The sequence below is a fragment of the Pogona vitticeps genome, chromosome 11 (genome assembly GCF_051106095.1).
Source record: "Pogona vitticeps strain Pit_001003342236 chromosome 11, PviZW2.1, whole genome shotgun sequence".
In the NCBI taxonomy this organism is placed as follows: Eukaryota; Metazoa; Chordata; class Lepidosauria; order Squamata; family Agamidae; genus Pogona; species Pogona vitticeps.
In genome coordinates this window covers 4,144,594-4,169,646 of record NC_135793.1, presented here as the reverse complement: position 1 = coordinate 4,169,646, position 25,053 = coordinate 4,144,594, and the positions used below count along the sequence as shown (strand labels likewise).

The 25,053-nt window shown below is 41.1% G+C and overlaps 1 protein-coding gene across 4 annotated transcripts in view; it reads right to left on the bottom strand.

Annotated features, from left to right (window-relative positions):
- LOC110074281 (phosphatidylinositol-binding clathrin assembly protein) overlaps window positions 1-25,053 on the bottom strand; it is a 38,537-nt gene that overhangs the window by 4,942 nt on the left and 8,542 nt on the right. For 2 of the 4 annotated variants that reach the window (XM_072981370.2, XM_072981372.2), the window contains exons 2-18: window positions 23,029-23,171; window positions 22,623-22,698; window positions 20,819-20,921; window positions 20,121-20,214; window positions 19,885-19,996; window positions 17,450-17,556; window positions 16,903-16,944; window positions 11,370-11,455; window positions 10,287-10,410; window positions 9,526-9,662; window positions 8,361-8,464; window positions 5,781-5,927; window positions 5,081-5,191; window positions 3,306-3,413; window positions 3,178-3,208; window positions 1,114-1,234; window positions 19-42 (exon numbers count right to left, since the gene is read on the bottom strand). In XM_072981370.2, the coding sequence (XP_072837471.2) occupies window positions 19-42; window positions 1,114-1,234; window positions 3,178-3,208; window positions 3,306-3,413; window positions 5,081-5,191; window positions 5,781-5,927; window positions 8,361-8,464; window positions 9,526-9,662; window positions 10,287-10,410; window positions 11,370-11,455; window positions 16,903-16,944; window positions 17,450-17,556; window positions 19,885-19,996; window positions 20,121-20,214; window positions 20,819-20,921; window positions 22,623-22,698; window positions 23,029-23,171 (1,670 nt within the window). The remainder of the gene's footprint in view (window positions 1-18; window positions 43-1,113; window positions 1,235-3,177; window positions 3,209-3,305; window positions 3,414-5,080; window positions 5,192-5,780; window positions 5,928-8,360; window positions 8,465-9,525; window positions 9,663-10,286; window positions 10,411-11,369; window positions 11,456-16,902; window positions 16,945-17,449; window positions 17,557-19,884; window positions 19,997-20,120; window positions 20,215-20,818; window positions 20,922-22,622; window positions 22,699-23,028; window positions 23,172-25,053) is intronic. The other 2 variants (XM_072981371.2, XM_078380790.1) reach the window with 2 other exon arrangements.

Genomic DNA, 25,053 nt, shown 5'->3' with positions numbered 1-25,053 from the left:
CGTAGGAAAATAACTTACATATCCAGGAAAAGGGACTCCATTCTGGCACAGCAAAAAGGAGCAAGGACAGACAATTACTGGGAGTGGCAGGAGATCAGAACAAGAGTGACTTTCAGTGAGGAACAAGACGAGCTAGTCTTGAACTTAACTGTGTTCAGTCAAACCCACCATGACTAGAGCTACAGTTTCACTGAGAAGGGACACAGCAGGATTTACTGAAGCCACCAAGGCAGTTGTGTTATTTGGATGATCTTTGGGAGACAAAAAGATCTCTCTCTCTCTCTCTCCACACATGAGAAAGGATTGGGGTCGTCCAGAAGATACGAACCCTCTTCAGGGATTTTTAACTCATGTGGGGAGCACACAGGAGCATGTGGGCCCAGCAGCCCTGTCTGCAGTTCATTTCTAACATATAGAAATGGCAGACTGTACAAACGACGGTCTGAAAAGGAAGAGTCTCGTTTACCCATGTAGGCTCTCCAGATGAACTAGAACCCCAGTTCTGCTGTACTCAGATTCAGGTGGAGAGAGCCTACACGGACTGAAACATCATCCAGCGAAAATCGCCCATAGGAAACACCGTTTTGCGAAGTGCTATAGCGAACGCAAAAACTCATTGTATAGCAAAAAAACGTTCTGCGACATAATCGTCTAGCGGGAAACAACTGTATGTGAATCAGAGCAAAGGAGGAGAGGAGGTGGGTAGGCAGCATGAGGTGTTCAGAAGAAGTTAAGAATTCTACTGGCTAAGAACTCTACAAGTTCCTTGTTTAAACCTAAAAAATTATTTGGGTCCTGGCCAGTATCTTAAGCATTCAAAGACACTGAAAATATACTGAATTTCAGCCTAAGAACACTGAAGCAATTATCCAGAAGTTCGGCCAGTTATTGGATACATCAACAGATGCACCTCGAGCACCAAAATGCACCAACGAATTTTATGGTTTAATCTTTTGACAGTCCCTAAGGTCATACCAACACTTTAACTAGAAATTCCTTACATAAAATGGAGTATTTATGAAACTGCTTGAAAGATTATTAAAAACCAGAGAAAAGAGAACAAACACCAACACACAAATTCAAGTCCAGATTTCTGAACACTGAAGATGTTACCATCTGTGGAGCAGGAGGAATCGGGACAGTATTCCATGTTGTTGAGGTGCTTGTTTTTGCCTGCCAGTTGGTTCCGCCAGTAAGTTTCTTCTCTGTAGGCTGATTCCACTGCATATCAGACCTAAAAGTGAATTTACAGTTCAGCTTCTGCATATAAGGAACAGCTAAATCCTACAGCAATATACTGAACTACTCTCTTAACCACTAATCTCATCTGGCTGCCACTTTCATCGCTATGGATTTTGAAAAATATTACACGTAGCACTTGCTGACACTGTGTCTCCTTTAATTACTAACAGTACATCCCAGGTTGCTTTAGAAAGTGCCTACGTCAGTAAATTAAGAGAATTAAAATGATCCTTGCAGCAAAGGAAGCACATTTTTCTCCAAACATTGTACTGGCACTGGGATGACTGCTAAATCAGCTGATAGATCAGCTGACTTCCCACATCAGAAGACATTCTTGGAAAGTGGCTCTGAGGGGCCTCTAAGAGTTTTAAAACGCGGAGGCTCTACCGCAAAACCAAAAGGAAAAATAATAATAATTATTAGAGCGGTTATAATCTGAATGAACTGAGAACATCCTATGGAAAGGACACAAATTCTCATGCATGATGCCAGTCGTAACATGTCCTTTCAGATTTAAAAAAAAGAGATGCCTATCACTATGATACATGAAAGAGGCAGGTTGATGTGCTCTTTTCAAAGGCATCGAGCCATCTCCTATGGAGCTTTTGCTGAGTGGGAAATCCCAGCAACAGAGAAAACTGCCACTTGGAGCCCTTGCGCCAACATTGACCTTCATGAAGAAGGCTTGCCCTCTGCCTGTGCAACAGCCACGCTTTGCACAAATGCTGTTGTGATCCTGGGTGACTAGGCTAGTAGGGTTTTCTGCCTGGATGAGGCACACAGGGACCACCATGTTTTGAACTCATCAAAATTACATTCTACACATCTTCCACTATGGAACTTCTTTTATATATTTTATTTTTCTAAGCAAACGGGAAGCGGCATGACAAGTTTTGCCTCTCATTTTCTATATCCATGTACTTTTTTAAAAAAACAACAAACCCACCTTTTCTTTATTGTAAGATCTGGGCAGTTTTATATGGTGTATTTGGGAAGGCTTTCACGGTCGGGATCTGATGGTTGTTGTGGGTTTTTCGGGCTCTTTGGCCGTGTTCTGAAGGTTGTTCTTTCTAATGTTTTGCCAGTCTCTGTGGCCAGCATCTTCAGAGGACAGGAGTAGCATTTTGTGTTCTGGTGCAGTTTGCTTTGGGAGTTGAGTATTTATAGCTGTTGGATCAGCTCTGTCCTTTTCAGGAGATGGGTGATTATGGTGATCAGTGTGTTTTTGTTGTGTGTGTATTGTTGTGATAAGGAGGAGAGAACGAGAGATCACCATAATCACCCGGTCTCCTGAAAAGGACAAAAAAGCTGATCCCACAGCTATAAATACTCAACTATCCAAAGCAAACTGCACCAGAACACAAAGTTCTGACTCCTGTCCTCTGAAGATACTGGCCATAGAGACTGGTGAAATGTTAGGAAGAACAACCTTCAGAACACAGCCAAAGAGCCCGAAAAACCCACAACCACCCGTTTTATGTGGTCCTTAGAAGAAGAAAGATGTGTTGTGAATAGAGGTGAGCATGGACTGCCAGTTTGTTGATCAGCCAAACAAGCATCCAACACTTCGCAGCCCTGCTTCCGTTGGCAGGCACCCACTCAGAGGCAGCGCCACTTACCGCTGCCTTTGAGTGAATGCCCACCAGAAGAGGCAGGGCTGGGAAGCACCAAATACCAGTTCAGCCGATAAACAAACCAGCACAAACTGCCAAGCCAGCGGTTTGGGCCAATCTCTAGTCGTGAAAGGAGCAAGACATGGCCGAGTCAAAACTCTTAAAACAGTTCTTTGAACCTTGTATCATTTCATAATAGCATGTTACAGAGTTTTGTTTTGTCTGATACCTTAACAAACAGAATGTGAGATAAGGAAAGTTTTGCAACATATACGTGGTCATTTTGAAATTTAAAATAAGTGGTTACAGAAAGAGAACTCACTTTTTGGATGGGGTTCCACCAAAGCCAAGATCTGTAACAGAATACACCAGAAGCATTTAATAAAGAACTGGGACTGCTTTAAATAATAAATATGGTGAAATATGTTTTATAAAAGGCACAGCACTTACTTCCCACTAGATTAGCGAGTGAAGAGTCTAAGTCGTTGGCTAGGATCTTCCCAGTTTGCTGAGCCCCCCTCTGATTCTGTGCTGGTACAGCCGGTTGTAATACATCATCTGTAAAGACTGAGAAGAAAGGCAAAAAGGGAAGAACAAAAATGCAAAATATGGTATTATGCTAAACTATAATTCAATTAAAACAAGAAGCAGAAAACAGCCAAGCACTCTATGCATTAAAAAAACACACACACTGCATATGCAGAAGTCTGCATACATCCACAGATGCAAGCATTCATCAGAATCCATAGAATGAAATGCCTAGATGTATAATTCTGCAAAATCAGGATGAGTTATTTTGAGCCATTAGCCTTTTAAAAGCCGATCATTCAATGTGCAGCCTTCATTTTGAAGGAGCTTCAAGATGTGACAAAATATAGGTTACACACTACATTATTCTTGGGGGGTGGGCAGGGGGAGAGATAACATATAACATTTTTAATGAGCTATTGGAATGTAACATTTGAACTTGAAAAAGGATGGAATAGCAATTTTGGGAAGTTAATTTAAACTCCAACTGAAAGCAAACAAAATCTTTTAGACAAAAGTCTTGGCATCTCTTGAGCCCAAGACTGTGAGCTGTCCTTGCCCTGAAGATGTAACAAAATAAAACAAGTGAATATTTCTAAAACTCTGGAAGAGGGGCCATGTAAACAGGAAATATTTGTTTTTCCTGGCTGGCACAGGAAACAGGTTCTGTCTTTCAGAACTCTGATGAGAAACATTCACAAATTGTTGCAAAAACCCACAGAGTTATTTGAAAGGATAATCGAACACAGCGTAACCTTATGCACAGTATAAACTTTGCAATAGGATTTCAGCCAATAAATGTCAAGCTTATAGAAGCACGTTTCAACTTACCCATTGGAATCCACGACCCAGCAGGCCACATTGAAAATCATACCCAAAAGATAAAGAGAGAAAGATAGTCATAACATGCATTAAATGGGGAGGACCCAAAAGTGGTTTTTAAAAATAGACCACTTGAACAGATGTATTCTAAGCAGCTAAAAGATGACACAAACCCAGAATTACAAACTAGAAACGTGAGTCCATTTAAAAATAAATCAGCTGCTGAATGATAAATCAACACATGTAGCACATTGATTCAATAAGTCTATTGCAGTTGAAAGTAGCAATTGAACTTGCCTTGATGACGAATGGTATTTTACATACTAGCCAAACAAAGCACATGTGCCAAATTTCTCCCATGTATATATGGCATAAGAAGACAGCTGATGAGAGCTGAGTAAGTAGCAAACAGAGATAAAGAGGGACTGGTCCATCCTCTCTCCTCTCCTCAGTGTCTACAAATATCTAATGCACTCTCCAAGAACATCTAGCAGTGTTGGTCTCTGAGCTATGCCTACTCACAACATTAGATGGTCTTTACGTAACAGCTGTACAGTATTTACAGGAAGAAAACCACGACTAAATGGCAACTGGCAAGTGATAAGGGGGAATCGGCCAGCCTGCAACCATATCACTCTTCATCTATTTATTGGATTCGCTGCTGGTAAAATCCTTAGATTACAAAGTCTCAACTCAGTCCAAGAGTCTCCCAACCAACATGGCCCCTGGCCATGCTAGCTAAGGGATTCTGGGAGACCACAGGCCAAAATCATAATTTTTCCAAGTTCTGGAGTTACATCCCTAGAAAGCTATGGGTAAATACTGGCTTACACACATGCATGTACACCACAGAAAATGTGATTAAGTAACTTTACCCGATGCAACTCTAAACTCATGTCCTGCTGACTTGCCACCAAATACAGCATCAAAATCCACACTGATTGTAGAAGAGGCAGTTTTCTGTGACGCTGAGGGAACAGGATACCCTGCAAATGTTTGTAAAGTTGTTAAAGTAAAAATAATTAAGCCTAGAACTTTATGAGCAGTAACATATAATCTTCATGAAAGACAACAGAGCTAAACTTAAGAAGGGACCATACAGCATCGAGTGAATTGCAGCGAACAATATTCACTCTCCTTCCCATCAGCTTAAAATAAATGCATGGGCAAAACCTTACATTAAATGCAAAAGACATTTCCATAGGTATTTCTCTCTTCATCTTAAAATTAAAACTGGTAATAACAAGTCTCCTCTTTAATTAGAACTTGCAGTTCAGTTTTCAGGTGTAATTAGAGAAATTAAGATTAAAAACAGAAGATTAAACGAAGTCGTTACGAAGGCCAGAATCCTGTCGCTTTTTACTGCACATGAAAGGAAAAGCATAGAAGCTGCCACAGCCAACAGGCAAACCGCGTTGCATGCCGGTTTTATGCTCAGTCGCCCAATGGGCAACTTGTCCATCACAATCTTGTCCTTTCACAATCTTGCTTCCATATACGGTAAAAAGCCACCGGGTTCTGGCCTAGAAGCAACAGGGCAGTGTCCCTTTGTAACTAAATTGGAGGATGTTTTACCGCTGAACAGTTCCGTGGTTTGTGTGGAGGCAAAGGAAGAGGCTACAAAAGGGGTGGTACTTTTCACAGCTTCTTCCACTGGCTTCATATCAAAGAGGTCAAGATGCAGCGGAGACCCAACACAGCCATTTGTGGATGAGAAAGGCCCTTGTAGATGATGGGGTAAGAAAAAGAGAGCAAAGGCAGAACGTAAGTAGCAATCAGGAAGAGAACACTCCCAGCGTGGAGAGCTCAAAGAAGCAGAATTACAAGGACTGGATCTATTTTGCACAAGGTCGCTTTTCAGTGGTCTCATGCTAGTTAGTTTTACCAATGACCACAACAGTCTGGTCTTCTATGCAAGAGACCCACAACTTTCTTCATTTCAAGATCCTGTTACAATGGTCTTTCAGCCCAGTGTATGCCACATTTAAAGGACCCCAATTTGAGTCAACGGAATCTAAGGAGGAGTTGATTCACTAAATCCCCATTAATTCAATGGGACTACTCTACACCCAAGGGTGTGAACCACTGCCTAGTCCACAGCACACCAAGCCACAGATCACGTGAAGAAGATTCTGACTGGCAGTCAAGGATGAACCTACATCAGCAGAATGTTTTTGTTCCTATCTAGGTGTTGGATGTATTATTTGAAAGTTAATAAAATGAAGCAACAGATGTGCTCATCATAAGCCGAAGCTGAATTTCTCACAACAAAACTTTTTGTAGTCTCATTTCCACTTGCAGGTTGTTCAGCTTATTTATTTAAAATAGTTTTGCCCCACCTTTCTCCTTAAAAGGACTCAAGGCAGCTTACAACAATTAAAAGACAGTGTTTAAAATCTAAAAACAGTGAGTACAAAATATTTAAAATATTTAAAAAGAATTAAGCAAGTATTATAATGGTCAACAAATTCTTACAAGAATAGCTATTTTAAGAATAAAAAAACTGTACGAATGGAAACATGACTAGGGGTTATCTAGCCCAGCCCACCAACACAGCAAGTCTATCGCTAAAGATACACTTTTGTAATAGAATAAATTAAACTTAGAATCTGATATCTGGAATCAAACAAATAGGTAGCAAAGAAAGTAACAGGGTGAAAGGACGACTTTCTGGTTTCATAAGAAACGGCTAAAAAGACAAAGTGTTCTTAAAGGCTGAAGCACTATCTGAGCAGCCGGAATGATGATATTGCCTGGGACCGGCTGCTTCTTCCTTCTGCAATTTTGGACGGCACATGGGTCATGCATCCTGGAATCTTTCCCATTGTGCAGGCAGACCTAACACAACAGGATTTTGACCACTGTCTCACATACTGGGGGATACTTAGAGCAACGCTCATAAGATTACAAAGGAGGAGATTGTATATCTTTTGGGCTTTGAGCTGCAGAGCAACCATCACACACCATACTTATATCAGAGGTGTTCCTCCTGTCTAACCTCTTATGCCTCTTTGGCTTAAGACACCTTTCTATTGGCAACACACGCAGCCATCATTCCACCCCCATTAAGAGAGCCTCTCTGAGGTTCTAGTGTGGCCTCCAACGTCTCCCCCCAAAGTTTTAGCCAGGTAAGTTCTATTGTTTTAAAAGAAAGTAGAGAATTCATTTTTCAAGCATTCTTTGGAATGACAGCCAACACCCATGAACGTGGGAAAGTATTTTGCATGTGCTTGCTCAATGGCACCATGCAAGGCAGACACCCTTGTTCCTTCAGCTGGCTCCCTGATAGCTTTAGTAGGTGATGTCAGTTTATTCCCTGGAGGAGCCACTCTGACTGGCTGCTACGGTCACAGAATTCATCTCATAGCTGGCAGCTCATGGCGTTGAGCAGCCTTGAGCACGTGACGGCTAGTTGATAACGCTGCATGGGTTGGTCAGGCTCCCAAAGGATAAACACAGGCCCTTTGCTGCAGGAGTTCCAGCATCAGAACTTGAGGGTTTCCACATGGGCTGAACCACCAGCCGTTCAGGTGCCCAAGACCCTTGGCTATTCGCTGGATCCGAAGGGGCTGTGGGTGGGTTGTCATTTCAGTGGACTGAAGAGGAAGTGGTTTGCTCCCTGACAACGGGTTTATACACTTCATATGCACAGATGTTGACCTCAGCAACGTGAAACAGAAAAGCAACACGAATCCAGTCGACCTAACACAGCCTCTTACCTCTGCTGCCTAATTATGCAATATTCTCTGGCTACGCAAAACAAGTTTATAACTAGCTAATCTCCATCTCATGTACTTGTGTGTTTCATGATTCCTATTTTTATGTACTCCCAGCCAAGACGGCTTGTTGTAGTTTAATGCCTTTATTCAAACGAGTCAGGGGAAAAAAAAATAATTCAGCTTCGCCAAATGAGGGTATATAAACAGAAATGTGAATACAGAAGATTTCAGCACGTTCCGGAGAAAAGCCTCGCGAGTGCAGCAACAGGTGTTAACCTTTTTGCTCTGCGCTGTTCTGCCAGATCGCTGAATGAAGGCAAGATTCATGACAAAAGAGATTGCTTGTGTATTTAGTGCAGTCTGATTTAATTTAAAAGGCTACAGCTTATTGAGGACAGAATTCCAAGGTTCTGTTGAGCCTCAACACCAAGCTTACCTCCCCAGGCACTGCTTACAGACGTTGCTATGGCTGGAGTACTCTGTACTGTAGGAACAAACGCTGGCTGAAGGTCAAAGAGATCCGTAGAAAGGTTGGGCATGCTGAGGGTTTTAAGAAGAACATAACTTCAAATATTGACATTCACTAGTCTATATATTAAATTATCATTATTTAATTATTTCTTATGAGCCAAATAACCAAATTCGACCCGATCTTTATGTAAAGCATGAAGATGTGTCTGCAAACGGCTTCATTTCCATTCACCGGGATGAAGCCCTTAGCTCTCTGGAACTGAAACCACAGCACAGGTGGAGGGATGATTGTACAAAAGCAGGTATTTCAGAGCTATATACAGTAATTTTCTCTAGAGTTTGCATAATACCAGACAGCACAGAGTCAGATAAAAAGTTAAGTCTTTCCCATTTGTAAATTGATTTTTAAGAGACCTGTTCAGAGGAAAACAGATTAATTAGGTGATAAAAATCTCATGCAAGGAAATAAATCCATGTATCCCTATCAGGGGAAGCAATGATCTAATCCTCATTATTCAATTTGTTGATTACAACGCTAGCAGGAAAAGAAAAGGAGGACAGAATTACTTTTGTTTGCAGGACTATTGTTACAGTTCTGTTCTGCAACCCACAAATGAGATTCTACAGGGACTTATTCCAGAACAGGGCTTGCTGACCTCCACAAGTGTTACAACACATTCTGGGTTTCCACTTGTAAACAAATACATCTTGAAAAGTGAAAAAGAAAATTAAAAAAACCTCCTATTGACTTTTCTCAGCTGGTAACCTTTAATTCAGGGTAGTTTTTCAATCCCAAACATTTCAGCATGAAGAATAGAACTCTAAGTAGAGATGGGCACGAACTACTGGCTTGGCAGTTTGTGCTGGTTCACTGATCCGCTGAACATTGATCCATCTGGCACTTCAAAGCCCTGTCTCCTCCAGCAGGCGCCCACTCAGAGGTAGCGCCCAGAGGAGGCGGGGCAGGGAAGCCAGACCGCTGCCTCTGAGCGGGCGCCTGCCGGAGGAGGCGGGGCTTTGAAGCGCCAAACAACTGTTGAGCTGAGAAATGAATGGGTGGTTCATGCCCATGTCTAGCTCTGGCGATAGGTTCCTTGTCTCATCTGCTCTGGTGCTGTAAAAACTCTTACCTATTGGTGGTGGGTGCAGGCGTTGCAAAGATGTCAACAGTGGCATTGGTGTTCACGCTTTTCCCTGATAAAGTGCTTGGCGAGGCAGATGTGGAAGTAGAATTTGACACCACAGAAATCTCTCTCAGTCGCTGTTCCTGCCACATAAATAGTTGTGCAAGAAAGCATTTAATAAGAAATTGCAGGAGCAGCATCATTTCCATTACTGAGACTATATGAAAATGGAACTGAAACTTAACGAACTTGCAGAAATTAACCCACATCCTCATTCTGGAACCAGCCAACAAATCTCATTTATAACTTTTTTCCAGGAAAATCAGTAGTAGACAATTTCAGCTGAATCTCATGACCCAGTCAAAGCCCGAACACATTCAAACCTCCTTGATCTGGATCGAAAAGAACAAAGAAGGCTCTCTCTCTCTATCTCTGCAGAATTCAAGGAGGGTCGGACAGACTTAGCTGCAACCTCCATCCCCAAATCTTTAAAACAAGCAAGAATATGCAGTCAGTGCGGTGTTAGAAATGAACAAAACTACACCTACACCAGATGGATGAAACCAGCCATTCCCAACACACATAATATGTCTCACCTTCTGAAGATACAAGACATATTTTAAAACTGCAAAGGAAAACAGCTTGCAGAAGCACGGTGCGGTTTAATGATTAAAGGGAGGTTTAGTCTTTTCCGCAGACCTACTGAAAGAGAGTTGCCAAAACTATGTATACAATTTATGCTTCACGCTCCAAAAAAGAAACCGTACCTTTAGAGCTTGCAGCCTGGCCTGCTCCTCCTCCAAGGCCTGCTGTTTCTCTCTTTCATCCATTTTACTGAAGGACATTCCTGTGTTGGCAAGCGTGGAAACCGCACTGGACAGAGTGCTGGCCCTGGAATTTTCAGAAGGCACGCAACATGCACACTTAACATCTCTGAGCTTAAACAAATTCCCATCTTTTCCCAGAGAAGCCAAATGTTTCCTTTGAGAGTCCGGCGAGGCCTGAATTCAAGCCCCGCACCTTGAGACTTCTCCAAGCATAGCAAAGATAGTAGGAAGTCACAAAAGCTTCCAAACCTGTCCACAGTTTTCTGGGAAAACAGTGGACTACAATGGAAAGGGGCTCGAATCCAAGGAAATAAGCACAGGATTGTGCTTTGGGCTGCCACAAAAAGCTTCACAGTGAAGAAGATATTAAAAACTGGTTAAAAACTCAGAAAATGTAAAAGAAAAATCTGGATCTAGTGAAACCGGAGTTTTCTAGAGTTATCACTAGATCCAAGTTGTTTGCTCACACAAAGTAAAGAGAAATACAGATTTCTGAAGTGTCTTCAACTCACAGGATGGCCATCTGAAAAGTCATGTGCAAGCTCATATCATCTAACATAAAAAGTGGATGATAACAGGGGATTCTGTTCAAAATTCACCAGGGACTGGGGAAAGGAGGAAAAAGGCCAGGCCTAAATTTTCCCCATGCCAGCCTCTGATTACCCCTGCTTCTTTCCCCTTCTCTTAAAATCAGATCACAGGAGCAGGTACTTTGAGACTCTGTGTGTGTGTGGGGGGGGGGGGAGTTGCAATGCAGTGAATCCTTGGCACCTCTGACATTGTCGGATGGATGCCATCCCTCGCTCTAGCACCAGCGTCTCTTCTTCCTGGCACAGAGACAGGGAGTAGGAGGGCTAAGGTTCTGGCGATGGCTGTTACTAACAGAGATGAACGCCTCTGCTATGTGAGGTCAATTGAGACACGTGAAGAGAATGAGAGAGAGAGAGAGATATCTTTCCCCCAGACAGACATCTTTGCCACGGCAAGAATCCATACCTAAATTGCCATCCAAGGGCAACTTACCTGCTGGCAGCTGAAACCTCCTTGGTTTTCTTTCCTTCCAGAGAAGCCAAATGTTGCTCCAGTGCTTCAAGCAGACTGCTGGGAGCCTAAAGTTAAAATTCCCATCAAACGTGTGTTGGATCAGAAGCATTATAACTTTCAAGAAAGAATTTTCTCTGCTCCAAATTCCAGAGAGATGACTTGTCATCACAGCAAGGTGCTCAGAAAGAATAACGGCCTCCATTCCCATTTTCCACGATGCTCCCACAACTACTACCTACCACCCTATGCTGCCACTACATATATTAGGAACATACAAAGCGATCTTCTGCCCAGGTCAAGAGAGGGTTCCATGAAGCCCAGTCTCTTTCACTTCCACTGGACGCAGCTTCGCCAGGATTTCAAAACGTCCAACTGCTACACACCATCCTTTTCTAACTGGCAAATTGGGGGCTGAAACAGGGAAAAGTCACCTTGCCACTGACCGCCAGCCGCTCCCCTGGATTGCTTCTTAAAATTCAGCCAAAGGATTGGTTAACTGCAATTGATTCGAGGCTTTTTAACAAGGATTTTTCTGGGGGTCTTTTATGACGAAAATCAGCACCAACATAAAAGTTCCCCTTGAATGTCGCCTGAGGGGCAGCGGCACACCTTTAAACGAATCCACTGGCTGGACATCCTGAGGAAATCACCAGTCAGTCTGGCTCTACCTCCAACCCAAGGCGCCTCCAGTCTCGGAAGGCCCCGCTCGAAGGCGTCTTGCAACCCCCCTGCATGCTGGCATCCAGCAGGCTATTCCCAAACAGGAGGGAGCGATCCACAGGCCTGCACGCCCTCCATCCGTGGAGTGCTCAGGCTCCGGAAAATCCCCACAACATTTTCATTTTGTTTCCAGGCCCCTTGGTCCAGCATCTGCTGAAAAATTTCCCCAGTTCTTTCTCTCATCTCTGGAGCAAGGGAGGTGGCAAGGATCTTCATGAAGATCCTGGGACAACCTCCACCCATCTTCATGCTCACGAGAGGGCAGAAGCACCATGTTTGCATTCCAAACAGAACTTCTGTGGTTGCATTTGAGGGGATACACCCTTGGTTCACGTGGATCTGACACCCTGTATGTCTCTCTGCCAAACAAGAGTTCTCAAGTACACATGCAAAGGTTTCTCTAACAAGATGACGACAACAACAAGTTCTCTTGAAGCTAGAATAATGCTCAGAGCTGCCCATTCCACAACCCTATTTTCATTTCACCATGCTGACTATTTTAGAATTTAGAAATGTCAGAAAAAGGTGTAATGTGAACGTGAGAAAAAAAGTAAAACTCAATTCCTATATGTTATTTGATCTGCACCTTATTTAACACTACAGTGACCTCTCATCTATATAGATACCATGAATTAATTGCATTCCATTAAACAATGCCATAGGTACGTATTTATACAAAAATCTAGTTATTGCAACCAGTTTTAATTCTTGAAGCTTGTTTGAAAGTCTGCCAAGCGGCTCACAAGAGATCAAATGGCATCTGAACAAAAAATCTTTGCCTTTAATCTTTACATTTTGATAAGAATTAGAGATAAAGCCAAAACAGCATAATAGACTGATTTGTGACGCTCAATTTGATGATGCGTATGTGAATAAACAGAGGAGGAACAGAAAGCCTGGAGAAATAAGAAACCCTTGATACCAACATAGTATCTGGGCCTAGCACTCCTTCTGTCTCTTTCTTACTTGCAAGAAATAGAAGGTGCGTCCAGAGGGCTCGGCTGAAGCTGAGCAGAGCCTAAGCATGGCATTCCCACAACTCCTATTAGATGAAAAACACCACACCAGACAAGGCCTACTGCACAAGGCTGTTGGGAAAGTAAACTAAGAGGACTCCAGGTGCTCCTTGAAGGAAGAGATGGATAACAGCATGAGAAAGGGGGGGGGGGAAGGTGATGGAAAGATGTAATATTAGCCAAAATCCTGTACAGTACTGTTTATGACTTCCAAAGAATATCTTCAAAGGACTAAGGACACTAAGGAACCAGCGAGAAGAGAGTACTAAATTAAGCTTTTCAGGAATATGTTAAAAACAGAAAGAGTATGGACATAATAGATCCAGACCTAAGACCGTCAAAGGTCAGTATCTTATGGTTAATCTCAACAAGAGCAGACCCACCGATTCAACAGGATGTACTTAATGTCTGACTTACCATTCAGCAATTGTTTCAATGAGTCTACTCTCTATTTGAGACTAACAAAACAGATACCAGCCCATGGATTTTAATTCTACAACAGAAATATTAATATTACATTTAGATGATTAAAAACCCATGTTATATCACCATCATTAGCAGTGGCCCCTCGCCTCTGCCTCTGGAACAATCTCCCCATAAGAAATTTGTCTGGCTCCCTCGCTGGGTGTTTTTAAGAGCCAACTCAAGACCTGGCTCTTTAGGCAGGTCAATGTCTAAATTATTTATTATTTTTAATTGTATTCATATTGCTGTTTTATTTTTTTATTATTCTTGAGTGTTGTCAGCCGCCCAGAGTAGACTTCGGTCTAGATGGGCGGGATATAAATAAAATAAATAAATAATTTTTTCCTCCATGAGCTCAAAGCAGTAGACATGACTTTTCCTTACTCTACCCCAATCATCACATCAGTCCAGTGAAGGAGACTGAGCTAGAAATGTGACTGACCCAAGGTTTCAAGGTGGGTTTCATGGCTCACTAGGGACTTGAACCTGAATCTCCCAGTGCCAGCATAATGCTCAAGTCATACACCTGACTGGATATCATGAGGAAGTGAAATTTGAAACAAGAAACTTCCTCATGTGGGAAACAGAGGAAGGGGAGAAAAGGCCCAAATTAGCACCCAGTAGAAACAAACTAGATAACATGAACTTATTGCTAAAGACCATAATGAATTATTATGGGAAACCAATTAATTTTTTAACAAATTAAGTCAAAGCCCTAGTTTTAAAACCCATGTTATAGTCAGCAAAGTAGACAGAAAATGACACAGATGACGGTATACTGTACACTAAAACGTTGGGCAAAGATAATTATTATGAGACTCTCACAATTTCTGGGAAGGAAGGCTCGCTACTGAAACAAAGATTAAGAGACAACAGCAAAGTGAAATGATGTAATTTTAGTCAACAAATAAATAAACTGATGGTCTGAATTTCTGACCTCTCCCTTCCTTGCAAAACCTACTCCCAAGGCAATCAGACATTCTGGCAATAAAGCTTCTTGACAAGTATACCACTATAGCCCAATGCTTCAAGAGGTGCAACATTAACAGCTTGACAGATCAGTTCAACGTTTCTTTGGCTCCTTTTTCAACATGGATTGTCAGCTCAAGACCTAGATGCCATTTCATTCCCCACATTTGAGGCTGTCTGAAACAGCAGTATTTTCAGATTTGTATACGTGCTTTCGTTTAAAAAAACAAATTCCTTCTTTTTATCAATAGCCTACATTATACAATTGTGGTTTCTTGCTTATGACACGGCAGTTCCAAGAACATCCTCAAGCTGATGCACAAGTCTGACGTTCCTGAGGTATGATTTCACTAAAGGAGTTAATACTGTAGGAAGGAACACCGCTTCCCCTAAAAAGACTCCAAGGAAAGGTTCTTCCAAAACGTTTGGCTCTAGACCGGTGGTCCCCAACCTTGGGCCTCCAGACGTTCTTGGACTTCAACTCCCAGAAATCCTGGCCAGCAGAGTTGGTGGTGAAGGCTTCTGGGTGTTGTAGCCCAGGAACATATGGACGCCCAAGGTTGGGACCACTGCTCTAAGGCATCACGCCACAATGATGGGACTGGCTTAACTAGTTACACTGACAGGGTGCCCAGGTTGCTAACAAAGCAATGAGTGGGGTGCAATCTGATCCCAATAGGTGGGCCAACTGAAAATGAAGAAACTAAGCAGTTCTTTAAAGTTGGGAGTTCTTTCACATGAGTTGATCTCAGAAGGTGGCACAGGTACATGAGTACAAGAGGTTAAGCACATGCAAAGTAGAAGAAGAAACAGAAGCGGCTTTCATAGAGCTAGTTCATCAATAGTTCAAAGGAAACAAAAATAGAGCTACGGAGGCAATGGATGGGGTATTTTACCATGCAAACCTATTTAAATTCTATGTTGAGCAGAAAGAATTTTTCATCCTGTCTATGGTGCTGATCTATATGAACCAATCCTGTACAGTCCATCTCATAATACTGCCTTTACACTGAGTCACACCACTCCCTTACCTATCTAGTCTATTATTTTCAACAATGACTGGCCAATTCTTTCTAAGATCCCATATCAAGTTCTTCTATACACCTACCAACAAACTCTTGAAAGGAGAGATCCTAAAAAATTGAAAACCTGGACCTTTTCCAGATACTGTAAAACATGCAGTCTTCCATAGAACTATTATCCTTTCCCAACCCTTTACGGCTGCAACGCAGCTACACTCCTGCATCCTAGGTGTCCTCACCAGTTAAAAAATGCAGAAAATTATAGTTTTCAGGACCGACAATGTATATTTCTGCTAGGATCTAAGAAACAACTTTACTTCTGTCTGTTTATAACTTCTCCTTTAAAAAAGCTGACACCCCCCCCCGCCCCGAGACAGCCATGGATTATTTCAAGCCACCAATGGATTATTTCAGACAGCCATGGATTATATCCCAAAAAATAACTTTGCTGAATTCTCTATATGCTCTACCCAGCATAAGAAAAGTATCAATTTTTTAAAAAAATCCAACTGATTTAAATCACGATTTAATTTAAAAATTGATTTAAATTGTCAAAAAAATCAATTTTTAAAAACTTAAATCATGAATGAAATTGTCGATTTGACTTAAATCAAACCCACCCTGTCTCTACCCTGTTTCCCTGAAAATAAGCCCTAGTATGATTTTTCAGGATGCTCGTAATATAAGCCCTACCCCATAAACAAGCCCCAGTTAAGCGAAACCCCGCCCTCCACCCTTGTGCAGCATCCAGAAGATGACATGACTGTAAAATAAAACATCCCCTGAAAATAAGTCCTGGTGAGTTTTTTGGAGCAAAAATTAATATAAGACCCTGTCTTATTTTTGGGGAAACAGGGTAGCACTGAACTATAATGCTAAGGGGGAGAGGATTTTTTAAGAAGAAAGCTGTGTTATGCACATGAGAATGGTCTCACTATCCTGGTTGATTAATCTGAAGGGGAAAAAACATTATTTGAACAAAACAAGAGTTCGCTCTGATCACTGGGTGGTAATCCATATATTTTAGGAAAAAAGACATTCATCCTGTTGCTGTTGCTTTAAAATAAACTCTCAATAAATCTTTAGCAATATTACTGACCAGATCAACTTAGTTACAAAACTACTTGCTAATGCTCAAACACACTACTTATACAAACAAAACAAATCACAGGGAAAATGACACATATTTCCATATATCGTGTGTATACATACATATATATATGGAAAAGAATGACTTTGCAGAATGTGTAGAATGGAATACTAACAGTTAAAAACCACAAAGGGACAAAGGGCTTAAATTAATATGAAATGTACACTGACCTGAGTAAGATCTGGAATGTCACCCTGATCAATTCCAACTTGCTGGGTTCACAAAAAAGGGAAAAAAATGTACATTACTACATGCAGTGGCTATGAAAAGAAAGAACTGTGGATCTGAATGTCTACATAAAAGCTAAGGAATCAGGAAGGACATGAAGAGCTTTCTGAACTGGTACAACTCTAAATGCCATTGCTCGGCTGAAATTCATATAGAGATCCTGCAAGATATTTCTTAAGCAGCACCGATGCATTTCACGTCCTATCAGCATTTTGACATTAGACTCGAAAACCAGTTTCAATGAACATTTTTTTTGTAAAAAAACATTTCTCAACATTAGACACTTGTTAATCAGTAACAGCGGGCTTTTTCAAAATAAATCCATTTAACGGCATATAGTGAGGTGTGGGTTTTTTTTTACATCCAACAATCACATGAAATCTAGGTTTGCACAAAATGAAGAGGGAAGAGTTACAACCCTGTGCACTTATGACTGTACCAGTACAGAGAGCTAGATGACATATTACTGCTGATACTGGATTTATTTACCTCGGCCACTTTGAGGAATTCTGATAGTTTGGTCATTCTGGCTAAGAATTTTTTGTAAATGTCCAGACCTTCTTTGCACTGGTTCTTCTTCATATCAAAATACTTTTCTGAAACATGAAATTAAAAGGAAAATATAGAAAGAGATCAAAGACTGTAACAGAGAACTCAGAAACAGAAGTACTGAAAAGAGAATGGCAGAGGATAGGAAATTTTGATGTTTAAAGTCATGTTGCGGGGTGGGTTTGAAAGCCCCAGTATCTCCAGCGTGTTTCTATTTGTAAGCCGACAGAGCCTCCCCAGATGGCTCTACACCTGGATCCCGCTTGTTACCTTCTGAAGTTCAGCCATATAAAAAAAAAAGTTAATCAATCTTTAGGCCTTTCAAGAATGGAAGAAATAATATTATGTACTTCCAAGTATATGTGTATTCAGTCACTACGAGATCTACACAAAAGCCCCTGTTCCCCCCCTCCTCATTCTTTAAAAGACAATGAGATTGTCTGTTACTTTCTGTGGTGTCAACAGATCGTGTCTAATTTTGAAGGCACAGCCATGCACATTAAACCATGTGCACTGGCAGTATTTCTGAATCTTAGAAGGCGAATTCTTGCACAGATCCTTCAACTAACATCACACAATCAGTACATTTTTCTCCGATGAGCATGCACTTAATGGTGCAGTTCCCATACAGAAGCACATTCTGTTTAAACCTCAAGAATGTGGCCCTGCTGTGTTTAGTGCAGGAGAGCCATTACCTTCAATACTGAAAGCCAAGAAAGCATGCCGAAACCTCTAACCAATCTCTTAAAGTCTTCCATATCTTTGTTACAGGCTTGTAAATCAGTCTAGTCCTCTGTGGTGAGCAAAATTGGCCTACAGATGATCAAACTCTGAGCAGGTGGGAAGCTTCATGAAAGTCAGGCCCCTCATTCTTTGAAGCCAAAAGCAACTAGGGACTGAGTAGGGAAAGAATAAGACCTAGTAATAATGTTGGCTTAATTTGGAAGACTGCTTCATTGCACTACTTTGAGACTAAAATTAGGGTACGTATATGTTTAGACATGCATAGAAAGTGCCTGCTTAAGCAACTTTTAATTGCTTCTAAACTTGTAATATAAAGCAGTCTGATAAAAGATAGAAGATGACATATTCCCCTGTTAATTCAACTAAATGAGTGAGGAATTTTTCATGTCAGGTAAGTGACGAATTACTTCAAACTTTACTTAGCCACAATTTTAGTCAAGACCAAAAAGCAAATCCATAAAACGTTAATCCTATTAATTCCTTAAAAGCCTTCACAAGACCCTTGCAGAAAGAAAAGTGTGATCACACAAGATACATCTACAGATCCTGACTGCCTCAAAACAGGCTTAGTAAGGTTCTCAGTTTTACAGAATGCATATAAAATGTATTCGGGTTTAGAATATTTTTAAAAGCCAATGAATAGGGCAAATGCCTGTTAGCGCTTGACAACTGAGCTTACACACATCTTCCAAACAATCAAAACTTTATTCTGTAAAGCAACCCTAGCCTTAATTTATCTAAACATAGTGAAAAAGGATATAAGGCACTTCCAGAGCAGAAGTATAAACTATGGATGAAATCCTGTGCTTAACATAGTTAAGTTGTACTAGAGTAAGCCCAATGAATCAGTAGAGATTTGGTAAGTCAACTCCTTCACACAAATGTGCTTACTAGTTGCAATTTACTAGTCTAAAGGAGGCCACACTAGAGTAGTCCCATTTGATTCAACTGAACTTTTAGGAGTTGACTCATTCAATCCCTACTGATTCAATGGGCCCACTATAGTGCAACTTACTATGATAAAGAACAGGATTTCAGCCTATAGGGGCATCTGAAATTTATTCAACAATGTACCTTTGTTGAAAATAATTTGGGATAACCTTTTAGGTACCTATCATTGTCACAAATGGTGTACAAGATTAAAACTCATGAGTATGCTAGGTTTCTAAAGTAAGCATTTTGGCCATTTATTGCCCTTATCAAAAGAAGATAATTTCCATAACAATAACTAAAACACTGTAGGACACGTTCTTGTTTTTGAAACCTTGGCTGCTACTCTCTTCATGTGACTCAGATGCCCTTCTGGATATTGGCTTAGCTGCTGATGTGTTACGGGATGTTTATGAACATTCCAGCTGGTCAACAGTATTGAAAAAGAAATAGGATCCGGCACACGAGTGTTAAGAGGCAGAAGGTGCTATGCACTGCACAACAGAGTGGTTTGCCACTTGTTAGGAATTCAGGGAGGGAGACAGAGAAGTAGGACTATGACTACAGAAAGTAAAGGGGAAAGAGAAACTAATAGGGAGAATAGGATAACATGTAAGGGAAAATGCACACAGAAAATACTAAAGAAAAGACAATCTCTATTTTTTAATGTTTAAACGACTTTCGTTTATTGTTTCACATACCTAATAGGTTAATAATCCCCTCATTGTAGGCAGCAAAAAGCCTAATAGAATCTTTAAAGAGGAGCATGAAGGCAGCATTGATTACCCCATTCGTTAGTTCGTTAGGGTTTGCCTGTGTGGAAAAGCAAAGAGATTTCAAGAAATTAAAGCACCAGGGTGTGAAATGACAACATATTTCTTCCCCCTCTTGTAACCAGACTAGATTGAAGAAACAGAGGGAAAATTCCAGGGCTTACATCAAAATCAAGAAGTGCATCAAGCTGATTCTGAATAATTGGAAGGGTTTTCAGGAGTTTTTCTGTATTCATTGTTCTCATCACACCGTCGATCCTTCAAAGACACAACAGGAAACAAACCAGAATTATGTAAGCCTACAAGCTTCAATGCCATGTGAGGAAGCACTACAAAGTAGAACAGAATTTCAGGAACCTGTGATATAAGGAACCAGCAGTTACGCCATCATATTCTTCTGCCATTGCATCTCTGATATTGGCCGGTAGGAGGAGGTTTTGCTGATACGAGTGGAACTGCGACAGCACTCAAAAAGCTTCTCCCAATTCCAGGCCCACTTATTTCAAATATTTATTGAATATTTTAATTGTCTAAAAGGTTTTAACTTCTGATACTGCCGTATGCATCCTGTTACTCTAGGTACAGTGCCACCAGCCATGTTATGTGGATTCAAGATATACTGAAGGTGACGTTTACCAAATCAGCAAAAAAGATTCCAAAATTTCACGTCAAAACTTTCATTTTCATTTTTTTTGCCATAAATTGCATTAGAACTGAACTCTACCCCAATAATTTCGTTCTATCAGCCATCCTAATGGTCACACAAATACTGGAACTATGGCATCGTGGGTCCCTATGGGAAGCACAGTGGCATATAAATATAATAAAATAAGAACAAATAAAATAAATGTAGAATTCTTACCCTCTTTTCATTTTGGTGAAATCAACTGCTACAAGTCTATAAGAAAGTGCTTTTTCATTCAAGTATCTGCTATATCGCCTGATGAATGTGGACATATCATATCCTGGAAGTAAAGTGCATTCTAATTAGATATTTCATGCTTCCAATATTCCCATTTTTTTCTGTCCAATTGTGCTCCAACTTAATTCCATTTCCTTCCAACCTTTTTTACATGCAGCTGAAGCTATCAGTGGAGCTGTCGTTCTTCTAGAAGTGATGAATAAGATGGTGGCTACTTTGAATGTGATTTTGCCTCTTAAATTTATGAATGCCACAAGTTTTGAACCTGTGAGGCTGTTTCATAGACCTTACTTAAAAATAGGTCAGTGTGGTTTACAGTGGTGCCTCGCATTATGACGTTAATTCGTTCCAGCAAAATCGCTGTAGAATGAAAACGTCGTAAAGCGAAATTTAAAAGCCCATAGAAACGCATTAAAACCCGTTTAATGCATTCCGATGGGCTGGAAACTCACCGTCCAGCGAAGATCCTCCCATAGGGTGGCCATTTTCACTGCCTGTGCAGTGAGGAATCCGTCCAGAAAACAGCGGGGGGGGGCATTTTGTTTACCTGGCGGCCATTTTGAAACCGCCAATCAGCTGTCCGAAAATCATCGTTTTGCGAAGAATCGGTTCCCGAAGCAGGGAACCGATCATCACAAAGTGAAATTCCCCCATAGGAAACATCGTAAAGCGATTGCAAAAGCGATTGCAAAAAGTTCATCGTAATGCGATTTCGTCGTTAAACGGAGCGATCATAAAGCAAGGCACCACTTTACTTTACACTCTCTTTGAGAAACATTTAGTTTGCTGATAACCAATCTTACTAACGGGATCTATCACAAAGCAAACAAAATCAACCTGATTTTCTTCCCTTTTGAAAATACAGAATTTTTTTCTTCAGAAAAATATATTTCAAAAATGCACACAAACCAATTTTAAAAAGAAACACAAATGTAACACAATAATGTTGAATTCTACACGTATCTCTTCAGACGGACAAATGAACCGACTGAAAAGCAGCCTTTAAATCAATCAACATAAGACAGGGCTTGGTGAGCCCTCCATATATATTGCAAGACTGCAATTCCCATGATCCACAACCAAATAACTAGGGGAGATGGGGATAGGGGTCCAACAATATGTGGAAGGATAGGCTGCCTACCCATGAGATCAGAGAACCATGAAGGAAATATCCAATTTCTGGGGTTTAGTGTTCGTTTTACCATGGCTCTCTCTTTCAAAGGCATGATTCGTATACTTGCTTAGTTCAGATGAGGGCACAAAGCTCCATATACCATATTTTACAAAGCCATGAAGCAGCTCTTTGGCTGAGCGATCATTCCTCTCACCCTCCTATTGTGTGCTGGCTTTGATACAAAGGTCTTAAACTGCATCCAAACCAGGTAACTCTGCCATCACACACAAGCTGATTATCTTCATGCCAATTAACAGCATGTGACCAGGGGAAAGGGCAATGGAGAATATGTCAGCCCTGATTCATATTCACAGCTTCATAGACCATGGTTTATGAAATCTCCATCAATCGTCCAAGCAATGCTACCATCTTTTGTGGGTTTCGAAAAGACTCAGGGACTAATGATGAGTTACCAAACCAATACAATGCAAGACAGGCCATATGCCATCACCAGGGGCAGCTTAACAGATTCATTGAATGCCTCTAAATTCCTAACATCCATTCTGCAGATAAAAATTATCGCAAAAATTGCAAATTTCTTCTCAAAAGAAATTAAAAGAATATGCTTACCCTGCATGGCACTTTTATCCAGATAGTTGTTGAGATTAAACAACGTATTCCGAGATGCCAAATATTGGATAAAACGCTGTTTGGCGAAAGAATCAAGAATCCAATTTAAAATTACTTCAGTTTTTTCATGGACATAATTCTATTAGAGAAGCTAATTTCCATGCAACGCTAGCAGTAACAAAGGAATGGATAAGGAAATATGTAACAGTAAATCAAGTAAATCAGAGTAATCAAATCATTAAAAATGTAGCGCTGGAAGGGAGCACAAGGGTCATCAAGTACAATCCCTTGACAAAACACGAAATCCATAGTATTTTTTTTTACTTTTCTATCAGGTATCAATTCACAAATGCCAGCATTTTATTTAAATCCTTTTCTACCACACAACAAACAACGAATGCCTTACCTCATTTCCGTACATCATGAGGTGGTGTGTTGTAATTAGAGCTTTGAACACAACTACCCAGCTACTGTTTGCTGTCCTCTCAAAGAGTGTATCTGCCAGCTGTGGAATATTCACATTCATTTCATTTGTGCATTGGATTAGATCTAAAATATAAGAAACAAGAAGCTTCAGTTAAGAGAACCACACACAAATGTGACAGAAAGAGCAGACCAAATATAAACATACATTTGAAATAGGTTTATGAACCCTCTCTTGCCACCTCTAACCAAACCAATTTTTACCTATTTTCTCTTTAAAGATGTACATGGACCCTGGCAGAGAAAAAGTCTTATATATTAAACTTTCCTAAGCTTCCCCCTTGCGTCTTTTACCATCAAGTTGCCCTAGTTTCTTTCTCTAGCAGAAGCCAACAGCTGACTTGCTGAAACCCAGTTATAACCAGTAGCTAAGTTTGGTTTCTGTCCTTTTCTTGTATCCATTTGTCATTTAAAAGTAAGCTTGTACAGCTACAGCAAACAATCCTGAGAGAGTCTGAAGCACGGGTGCAAGGTGCTAAAAGAAGGGTGTACCCAATTAATGAGGGCAAACAAAACACACTGTCCTTGACTAAATGGATAATGAGATATGCGGCTCTAAAACGGGCACATCTGATCAAAAGAAATGGTCCCGACATCTTCCAGGGAGGAGGGAGGCGAAGCTCTTGGAAGGTAGCTGGAGAATTTGTCGCCTCCTGAGCAACAGGGCAGGCCAGAAAACTTGCACAGAGAAATGGCACAAACCCAAATCTGCAGAATGCAAAAATATCCAAAGGGGAGGATTGCAGAATTTGAGAATGAAGGCAGGACAGCTCTGGTTAGGCTACGGTGAGGGAAGCACATTTCTCCTACCAAAACCTGCAGGCTCACGTCTCATCTTCCCCATAACACCAAGGAATACAAAAATCTCTCACTTTTGACCGCACTGTGGGACTACAGGGACGGTTCTGTCATTACATAAAGAACAACCATCAAAGCAGGAAAGGGGAACCCCCAATGCAGTGAACCCCATTATCTTTTCTATCTTACTTTTCTATTGACACACTCAGAGCAGCTAAAAACAAATGTCATAATAATCACTTTGTCACAGGGCCCATGTTTCCACATGGAACTAGAATCTGGCATGACTTGCATTCAGCTCTTCCGACACTGCCAAGAATTTGGTTTAAAGAAACTCTAACGATTCGTTAAAGAATCGAGCGTTTTTCAGGTTTGTCTAGCAAAATATCACTCTCTCCGGTTCACAGATAACAACAGAGTCAGTGAAAGCTGAACTATGGTTTGGTTTATCTCTCTTCATCTTCATGGCAAGAGGGTGGGTGGTCCCCCAGCTCGCTTTTGCACATCCTGCACTTGGCTGTATGCAGTAAATTATAGTTTAGCATCACCCGCAAAGCTGCTCAAATTCTAAACTTATAATATTACCTTTCTCATTTGAAAACTTTCCATTATAAGATACAGGCCGACCTTAAATTTGTTCGTCACAGTTTTACGACAAACAAATTTAAGCTTTCATGGATAGCAACTCCCTTCTTCTGATGCATGACATGTCCTCTGCCCCGGACTAACCCAGCTAAAGGTAAAGGTAAAGGTTCCCCTTGACAATTTTTGTCCAGTCGTGTCCGACTCTAGGGGGCGGTGCTCATCCCGCTCTTCAAGCCATAGAGCCAGCGTTTTGTCCGAAGACAATCTTTCCGTGGTCACATGGCCAGTGTGATTTAAACATGGAACGCTGTTTACCTTCCCACTGAGGTGGTCCCTATTTATCTACTCGCATTTGCATGCTTTCGAACCGCTAGGTTGGCGGGAGCTGGGACAAGCGACGGGTGCTCATTCCGTTGCGTGGATTCGATCTTACGACTGCCGGATCTTCTGACCCTGCAGCACAGGCTTCTGCGGTTTAGCCCACAGCGCCACCACGTCCCAGCTGCTTCCTTGAAAAATATGTACCTACATTGACTTCTTTCTCATCCACCACAGCCATAACTTC